Source organism: Ceratina calcarata, unplaced genomic scaffold, assembly GCF_001652005.2.
Source record: "Ceratina calcarata isolate Rehan_Ccalc_2016 unplaced genomic scaffold, ASM165200v1 scaffold422.2, whole genome shotgun sequence".
Taxonomy (NCBI): Eukaryota; Metazoa; Arthropoda; class Insecta; order Hymenoptera; family Apidae; genus Ceratina; species Ceratina calcarata.
This window is the reverse complement of record NW_017165837.1, coordinates 33257-43298: the sequence shown is the minus strand read 5'-3', so window position 1 is coordinate 43298 and position 10042 is coordinate 33257. Positions and strand designations below refer to the sequence as shown.

Sequence of the window (10042 nt, the reverse complement as noted above, 5' to 3'; positions counted from 1 at the left end):
CTACTTTAGTTCCTCCTTGCCTAACAACCATCACTTAGGTATAGAGTTTTATATAATAAATGTTTCATACCGCATATACATAAGAAAAAAACAAAATTAGGGCTGAGAATAAACAATGGAAACAGCATTGTCTTATGAGTTACAGAGATTGCTTAAAGCAAGAATGGTGATTTAGAAAAGAGAGTTATTGCTAACTGTCCCCAGAGACTGCGTCCTATTTAGAAGCTGATTGTTGCGTCAGGAAAAAAACCAATCAATGTGCGAAACAGTAGCTGTTCGAGTCCCTCGAGTCTTTTGTTCAACAATAATTCTTGTTACTTATTGTCCCGTCGTTTTGTGGAAACATGTTCCCAGGCATTCGTACTCGATATTGATTTGATATAACGAGTCATAACATTCCAAGGATATAATTTCGAGTAGCTCGGATTAATGTTCGCTGCTTCAATGTCTTTGCATAATAGCAGTTGCGACGCATGCTAATCAAAGAGGTTGCCCTTATTTCTCGGCGATGTGTGTGTCAGAAACGAAATTTGAATAATGAAGCAGTCGCGCGACGTGAAGATAAAATTGCGGCTACTTTATCCGATACATTTTAAAAGCGCAAACAGGAGAACGAAATATAATTCCATTAAAATATTTAGGGACATTTAAATATAGAAGTAAAAACATCATTTTCATGGTTAGATATATTGAAGAATATTTGTCAGTTCATTTTTCCTATTATTCTCTGTTCAGTTTCGGAATGTATTGCCACAATCGATTAAGCTGTAAGCATCAACAGCGGAATTGGAATTTTAATCAGTTCTCCAATTCTTCGGAAATAGCACCATAGGCATTTTGATTAAAAATCGCATTGTGGTTTATGTTCATATTTGAATTTCGATTTCTCTCCGCTTTTGCGTTTAAACATTTCACTTCACATTGTCAGTAGAACATAGATGAATTAAATTGATTGAGACAAGGATTAAAAAACTGTTCAGATTAATAACGTGCACGATATTTCATGCGAACGCTGCACGGAATACGTGTATTAATATTATTTTTGCTTCCCGGCTTTCTTGAAATTTCAAGAATAACAGGAGAGTCATTTCTTACACGCGCGTAGAGAACTTTTGGTACAGTCAGGACGTAAAGTGTTCCCGCAGCACACGAGGCATTAAATTATATTTTCCGCGCCGTCAGTTTGCAACGTATCCTTCTCACGTTTACGCGGCGAGTCTGTACCTTTGAGCAAACAACTCAGTGATCTACGAAACTGTGGAAATTTCATCTCCCGTGTATTCTTCCTAGTCTATGCTTCTTTTTAAATGTGTACACATTTACTCGAGATTAATGAAGTATACAATTTTTCTTCTTTACGCTTCCATTTGAATCTAGAAGAAGATCAGACGATATCTGCAATGAGGGTCTGCGAAATCGATTTCTAAAACGAATTTCGATTTCGATTCCCCCGGACAATGGACTGTGGAAAATCGAATTCCAAATTTATATCTGGAGGTGTAGCTACTCATGGGAATACAGGTTCTTCGCTATAGACCATTTGCTATTACCAAGGTTCGACGATCATTCTCAATTGTTAATTTACAGCTTCATCGTAATAAGAGATTAACGTTAATCCCTGTGACGGTCAAGATTTATCTTGATTCGATTCTCACCTCTTTACTGACGATTAGTCCCTTCTCTAAATCTCCGTCGTTGTTAAGGATCGAATCTAATTAACCCACCTCTATTGGCCAATTTTCGTGGGAACGTAATCTCGAAAGCCCCAGAAAATTGAATTCGGGATCGCGGTCTCTATTGAATAAATGAAACTTTTATATGATCGATACAGTGCATCTTGTTCAAGAAATTCCCTCACGCACTAATTTTTACACTTATGGAAATTGCAGACGACACTTTTATACACATAGTTTTATATACGTACATTATTAATCGTCTACATTTATGATGAGCATTCAATTCAACACCTAAATCTTTTATAAATAAACTCTTCGCAGCAGGGCATGATATTGTTTATCATAGGAGAAAATTTCAAAGATCATCCAACAGTGAATGCGGCCAATTTACCCGCAAAGAGTTTATCGTTTGTTTCCATTCAAAGAGTATTGAATAGGTTGACGCGAGGCGTCGAAAGGAGAAAAGTTTCCCGCAGGAGCATCAAAGGGATGAAAAATTACGGGTGAGGAACTCTACTCGCCAGTATATCTCCCGAGGGTTCTTATTATCCGGCGTGCCAATAATTTCTCCCGACTCCATTCTCACTCTCTCTCTCTTTTTTTTTTGTTTGAATTAACGCGATCGTATAAAAGGCACGAAACGCGGTCTGCGAGTCCCGTGCAGACGACAGCGTTTTCTTCTCGATTTTCAGCGCGTGAAAGCTATTTAGCGGCACTCTTTAGACGAGTGGAGCGTCTCGACTTTCGATCGTTGTTGCCTCGCTGAAATTCGATTTATCCACGGAACTGTTGTACTCATCTAACTGAATCGCGTCTAACCATTCACCGTGCGCTTGAGGCTGTAGCGAACGGTTCGCTTGGCTGCACTTTAATGAGCTTCCATGTACTTTCCGGGAGAAAGATGATTTCCTTTCGCTTTGAGACAAAAAAAGGCGACCAATTATTCAGTTGATCTTTCAACCGTTGATACGAGCCGTTGAAGGTCCAACTATTCCCTCACGAAACCGTCCCCCTTTTTTACTTCGCTGCGCATCGTCGCAACAACCAATTTCCATTTGTTACCCGAAGATCGTGATTGCTTCGGAGACTGGCCTGGCTTCTGGCAGTTAAAGCTTCCGTTTTGCTCGCTGTCTATTCTGTACTCCGCCGTTTCTTATAAGCTAGAATTTAACCGCTGAATCACGGATTCATTGCTACCTTTTTCTCTTATTGCGCGAGAGGAACTTTTTACGTATTTATAACCGTCCTAAATCGGTGTGCTGGGACATCCTGCGGTATCTATGAGCATACATCTTTTCCGTCACGTGTAAACGTGGTACCGTTCTAATTATATTTGCCGATTCCCTTGCCAAGTTAATGACAAATGGCTTGCTGATGCTGCCGCAGAAATACCATCTAATTTTTATAAGGCTAGTCGAGCTATTAATTTATTGACTCGTTTGCGAATACTTTCGTGAACGTATGTGAAGTGTGGACCACGGTTTGTGCGCTACGCTGTATACGAAAAGCTGCACCGATCCAATAAAAGATTCTTACGTCCTTCCCAAGACGTGTATTATTTATCGGCTGTGTCACAGACACAACCGAGTATCATTCACGCTATTCCCTTCAAGTCGTTCAAGCATATTTCTCTGATACAGTCTCGGGACTATCAGGCTATTGAGAGCCATCGTTCGATCCGATGCTGTTCACGATATGCATTTTATCACTGCGATCATGATTGGAACGATATTTAATAACGGATTATACATAGTAGACGTTTAGATAAATTTATATTCGTAAATCAGCGTCCTCTTTGGAAATACCTAGAACGTTTTTTGAATAAATATTTTATCTTTTTCTCCTGGTATGACTGCGTGGGAGATTCCCACTTGTGCTTGTTTCTACTTGACTGTAGGCTATATTTCTCAGAGTCGCTGTCTAATCTGGCCATAAAGAAGGATAAACTACAAGCCTGAATCTTTCTGGGCAACAGAATTCATATATCTATTATTCAACTACGTGCTGGGACAGGATAGAAAAAAATGTGTGCATGTTATTCTAGAAGGGGGCGTTATGATTTATTGGGTGCACGATAGTTTTATGAAGTGGTTGCACAGTATATTAAGAAGTATTCCATCTAAAAAACCAGCACGAACAACGGGTGCGCGAGGTGTACAAGTGCGTTTTTCCAAACTATTTTTACGTTATGAATTATTCCTGACTCGCGTTTACATTTCTCTACAGGTTTTTAATCCGTTCTTTGAAACAAACATGTGCAAATAACGTTGCTGGCTAACGATATTTCCAAGCCAATATTTGCACGCGAAGCACACGTTATGCTGGAAACAAATACTACCAAGTGGTGTATTCTCGATTACTTTCGTAAAAAATCGTTTTAAAACATTTGAAACTTTTTTACTGACAATTATTTACAGCCCTTCGTTAAAGCCTCCTGATTGAAATTGATAGGTATATCAATTGTGTAATTCGAGAGGAGGCAATTAATATTAATCGCTTTATTGGACATCCTTTTCATCTCAAGTAGCGAATTACATGCCTCTATGTACGTGCGCAACACTCGTCCGCACGTCCGTTTGCCGACCACAAGTGAAACTGGAACACTATGTTTGAATCGTGATTTTCGTCTCTTGTTTCACGTGCGACGTGAGCGTTATTTATTTTCCTCGGGGCGAATTGTCAAGGCGGCATTTGCGCGGCCGAGGTCACTGCTAACTGTACGCGTACGTTATATTCATTCTACTTATGGACATAGTGATCTTTCACATAGTGCACTCCGTTTCGCAGCTTTTATTCCTTAAGTCCCGTCTTTTACGGTCCGCGGCAATAACTGTTTAAGCGAAACCGAGCTGGCATTAAATTGAATTTAATCGGCTTTGAAACGCCGAGCTGTTTCGACTCGAAACGTGGCCAACTTCTTAAGTCGTAAGCTTTGATAACAGGTTCAGCTTATAGTAATTTGGAATTCGTAATATCTCAAGAAATGTTTCGGATATGCAAGCTAATTAGCTTGTTAAGTTATACAGAATAATTACGTTGAGATGATATATTTATATTATTAATAGATTTTATGGATTTGAACGAAAATTAAATCTGAATATAATATATAGAATGATGATAATGATAAGAGAAATGTTTATCTGAAAAATATTTTTCAAACTGAAACCGTACGAAGTTACCAGGTCTGATAGAACAGAGATTTAATCAGAGCATAAAAAACGTTATTGTACACCATCCAATTAACTGAATGATCTTAACGTGAACTTAACGAAATTGCAGTTTAATAGTAATGTGCTTCTTTCACGTTATTTACTTCGCTCACCGCTCAATAACTGATTGGTAAACATGTTCGTTTTCAAAATATGTGCAGAGAGTAATTGGTTCATACGGAAGTTGCTGCACTTGCCGCGGAAATAAAGCGTTGAATTATTTGCCCGAAATTTTATTTACGATCCTACATACGGCGAGTCAGTTTTTCTTAGCAATTTGTACCGTGTTATTAAATCTTTGATGATTTATACTTTTTCCGATATCGGTAACGGGGGAACATTCATCTTCTCCCCATTTCATTTCAATTATGCAACCGAAAACATTTAACAGACTGCAGGTGCAAGCTGTATTTCTTACAGATTTAAAAAAATCATATTTTTCTATCATTACGCATTATCCTGATAACATTTAGCATTTGCTAAAATCTTTCTATTTGGTTTTAATCATGCACCGCAAACGTTTAACTTCCGCAGATGCAAGCTGTATTTTTTACAAATTTTATAAATGCATCATATTTTTCTAACAGTCTCTATTATCCATTTATTATTGCGTAAGTTCTTGGCACGATGCCCGTGCATCAAAGAGATTGAATACGTCGAGGTTTTCTTTTGCGAAAGGAATTGTTTCCTCGTGTATATCGCTGAAAGCATGTCAGCTTAAAATGTAGAATGCTGACGTAGCGTTTTGTTTGATATCGGCAAATAGGAGAAAATCAGTAACAGTAGTGAACATTTCAACTGTTCATTTATCTTCACGAGAGAATTAGCGAGTGAATTAGACGTCAGTAAAACTGAGCCGTTCAGTGGCTTGCGACTAGGATCAAGTAGTACGAACGTTAGTTATGCGCGGCGCTTACCTGTCGATGGAAATTGCCATTAAAGTGAAGACACTGGCGCAAATAGTGAGGACCGCGATGAACTGACAGATCTTGCAGTATAGAGTGCCGAAGGGCCAGTGGCTGTTCAACATGTAAATATAGTTGAACGTCACGTTCAACGTGGACACCATAGCGTCCGCGATGCTCAAATTCACTAGGAAATAATTGGTAACCGTACGCATCCTTTTGTGCGCCATCACGATCCAAATCACTATGAAATTACCACCAGTGGCGACTATGATCATACACGCGAACAATAATGTCCAGATCATTTGCCGCCACCACGGGAGTATGAACTGATTACGTAATTGCAAATCCGTGGTGTTAGTGTTATTGTAGTACGTGTAGTTCTCCATCCACACGGTGGAATTCCACGGGCTAGGCGTGGAATTCACAAAAAGCTCGAGGGCCTGCATCTTCGAGCTATCCCCTTGTACACTTTGATCTTATTTACTGAGAACGTTGCAACGTCACAACACAGATATTCTTCTGAAGCACTGTCATATTTAATTTCTATAATTTAATTTAATGCGAACGTTTATGTTAACATCGTACACTTTTTTATATGCTAGAATTTGACAGTATCTTATTATCACTTCGATAACGTCGTCGATTTCCCCTGCGAATTCTCGAGACACTATAACGAACAGCGGGTGGAACGCATCGCGCACTGTGAACGGACCGATCCGGTTTCGAGCGAACGTCAATTCGAAGGCGGTACATGTGTGCCTGTCTAGGTAAACGTTTGATCAGTTTCGTATCGATACGGATATAATGAAGTCGGTGACGCTTGCCCGCACTCCCCGGTGCAAATTCCCTTTGCGTTTCAGGGGATGTTGGCCATCATCTGGCATGGCTGATTCGCCGACGATGCTCACTTCCACTTCCGTTTCATGCACGGACGCCTCTTAACAGGCTTTCATTCGACCATGACAGTCGTTGACCTACTAAATCAATTCGTATTATTCTCCTGGATTATCTTTCGGGGAATCAAATTTTTCTATCAATATCATCGTAATAGATTGGTTGCCCGTTCTTCATTTGTAAAACGATAATCGTTATCGATGGTAATTCATCATCGAGCAGCGCGTGATCGACGTGCCTTTTTACGCCCTCACGAATTTTTCACCTGCGAGCGCTGTTTGCTTTTCAATTTCATTCAATGTATTCCATTTCGTAGTTCGATCGATACAATTTCAACAGATACTTGTTCTGTAATTAATCTCAGTAAATCCTTTCTTTTCTCGCGCGAAATCTGGCAATCTAGGCGTGCTTTCCCATCACGTCCTCTTTTAATGAAAGCTGCATCTTTATCTATTGTGTCCCAGCTTTTCACGACTCTCCGTTCCACGGGTAATTACCCCTTGCCGGAAACTTTCAGCTTCAGGTATTGTTAAAGAAATCCTCTCCGTAGACCGTCGCCGAGCTACACGGACCCAACTTTTTCCCTCGATCAACGGGGCGCTCGAACTTCAGTCTATTTCAGCCTGTCCTTTCATTTGCCTCGAATGAATTCGAAAATACTTGAACTCGAGCACACGCGTCCAGGCGAGAGTCCGTTGTCATGTCGAGCCTTCGCTTCCTGTTTCTTTCCAACTTTTTTCCTCGCTTCCTCTCGACCCGCCGTCTTCAGGGTCACCACTTCGCGTCGATTTTCATTTTCTTATCTATATAGGGTATCTATACGGGAACGTTGAAAACGATAATGTCGTCAGAGTTTGACCCACGCTTTTCTTCTTCGAGGTGTGCTCGTTAGCCTGGTCAAACACTTCAACCAGTTCTCTTAATTTTCCATCAATCCCGAGAGTCTCCTTTAATGCATCCGAGATAAGAATTCACGGGTCGCGTTCTGTCCTCGAAATGATCTCGACTCGAGGTCGAGCATGCGGAGGTTCTTCGCATTTCGCGTGAACGTCTCTCATGAAAGAATTTTCCCCTTTGTATTCGAGTCGCGATCGAACCGAGATTTTCGTCGCGCCAGCGGAGAAGCATCTCTGTGACGATTCGATTTGAACGATCGGTTTTCGTGGGAGCACACTCGCATCGGTTTTACGGGTTACGGAGAATAGCTGGTGCAGTTGTGTTAACGGTGTACTGGGAATCGTTAAACCGCGGAAGATATCGCTCGAGGAAAACCACTTCCACGAACGATGGCGTGTCTAGAGACTGGCGGAAAATTATTTTCGAATATTCGCCATTCGGAAACGAGGACAAGAATGCTCCTGTTCGTAGTCACCGCCGCGCCGCGCGCCGTGCAGTTTCCCCCGATGCTTCCGACAATCCTCATCGGAATCGACGTCCCAGAATCGCACTATCTTATTCCGTCCGTACGGGCGAACTGCTCTCCTGAACTTTTTGTCGCGTTCGCAATTCCTTTCGAAACCCGTCCTGGCCACCACTGCAACATAAATCATAAAACGGATTTTTTTTAATTCCATCCTAGTAGTTTTAAAGGGTGAGTCATCGATTCTATTATCAAGCCTGACAGAAATACAGTTTCATTTGGCAAAATTTAATAATCGATGAAATTATTGAACAAAGATTCAGGTTTTATTGATTTTATATCATCTAAACGCATATTTATGTTCCCCTGCTAATGAAGAATAATTGCTGGAACATCCAGACGTACTTCATTGAAGGTCTCTTGTATGCATCAATTGAACAGCGAACAGTATTTGTCCAGAATGTTCAACGTATGTAGATAGACTGGCCTCGTTCCTTATGTTACATGGCACAGATACTTCGTATGACGAGATCAATCATCCGAACATTTACAATCGAAGAAATTGTTGTAGAAGTTTCATCAAGATCTGATAGTTTATTATTCATTTTTCTGAATTTCTGAAATATTCTGAAATATTTCAGAGACAAGTAAAATGTTTCGAAATAGTACAATCCGCCATCAGGATAATTCAGTACGGAGAGTTGAAACGGGGATTGCGAAATAGATACAAATTCCTTAGAAACGCCTGAATAAAAATCAACGTCTTAACTGACCTTATTCTTACTAACAATCCATAGAATTCTGCAATTCCGAGGAACGCGAATATCAGTATTATATTTTTCCAAATAATCTTGAATATAAACTAACGATACAAAATTATTCGATTGTAATTTGAAGAAAATCACGTTCAATAACTATAAATGAATATTGTGTTATAAGAAAATTCGATGACAAGGTGAATTGAAAATTAAGTTCGCCACTTATGGGGATTATTTAATGAACTATGTTACTACCGTAATTGCGAGATAAATTTAGGTGTACTCAGGGGAATAGATTGAATATCAGGATAGTCTTGTACGGTAGTAAGAGACATGTATTATGAAGATAAGGGAGCGAGTAATTATCTCGAATCGCACATCTTGATTTGGAATACTTCCAACGTGCAATTGATCCGCTTAGTCCTTTGTGCGTTAGAAGGAACTTGTAATTACATACCTTGTAATTACATAGCCTCCTACCATCCCTTCTCTAAACAGGTTCAGCATATTCGCGTGCATAGAAACGTGAGCTACGCATCGATTAAAGCTTGCCTCTCCCCATTGTAAGTTCGGTCTTTAATAAAGGACCTTTACTCTTTTAACCTTTATCGAGAAAGGACTACGGTCAGTGTAATGGAATCGCGATAAACATAGTTAGTGTTAGTGTCTATCAATAGGAAATAATAATGTGATACAAAGGGAAATAAAAAATGTTACATTCGAAGGGAACGTCGTAAGATATTTTGATGTATCTATCAATGAGCAGGGAATTGAGCAAACTCGAATCTCGCTCGAATAAATTGAATCGAATTAATGATCCGCTATAGTAGTTCGATTGGGCTTTAATTCGATGAAGGGCAGTAATTTAATTATCAGATTATACCTGGAGGTAATGCCGGTAATTGAAAAACATGCGAGATGATCGATGCTTTATTTTATCGATGAGATAGAACGCATCGCTATGGTAGTACTCGAATAAACTCAACTCCTGTAAAGCCGCATAGCGGTTTACATAGCTGAGAGAACCCGGATTGTTGCATTGTTCGCTCGGAGAATTTCACACAGCCTGATGAAAGTTAGCTATGCCGGTACGTGGATAAATATTTTGACGTATACAATGTATAAATTGATTGATGAATGCATCGCCGTATACGCGGATAAATTTAAATTATGTCTGGAATCATTTTATCAGAGCTTACACTCTTTTTGTCAGATTGAAGTATTTAATTAAATGCTG

The 10042-nt window shown here is 39.8% G+C and overlaps 1 protein-coding gene across 4 annotated transcripts in view; it reads right to left on the bottom strand.

Moving 5' to 3' along the window:
- The window catches only part of LOC108626626 (tachykinin-like peptides receptor 99D), a 48563-nt gene that overhangs the window by 12385 nt on the left and 26136 nt on the right, over positions 1-10042 (bottom strand). For all 4 annotated transcript variants that reach the window (XM_026814981.1, XM_018027401.2, XM_018027402.2 and 1 more), the window contains exon 2: positions 5803-8221. In XM_026814981.1, coding sequence (XP_026670782.1) covers positions 5803-6239 — 437 coding nt within the window. In that variant the 5' untranslated portion in view covers positions 6240-8221. The remainder of the gene's footprint in view (positions 1-5802; positions 8222-10042) is intronic.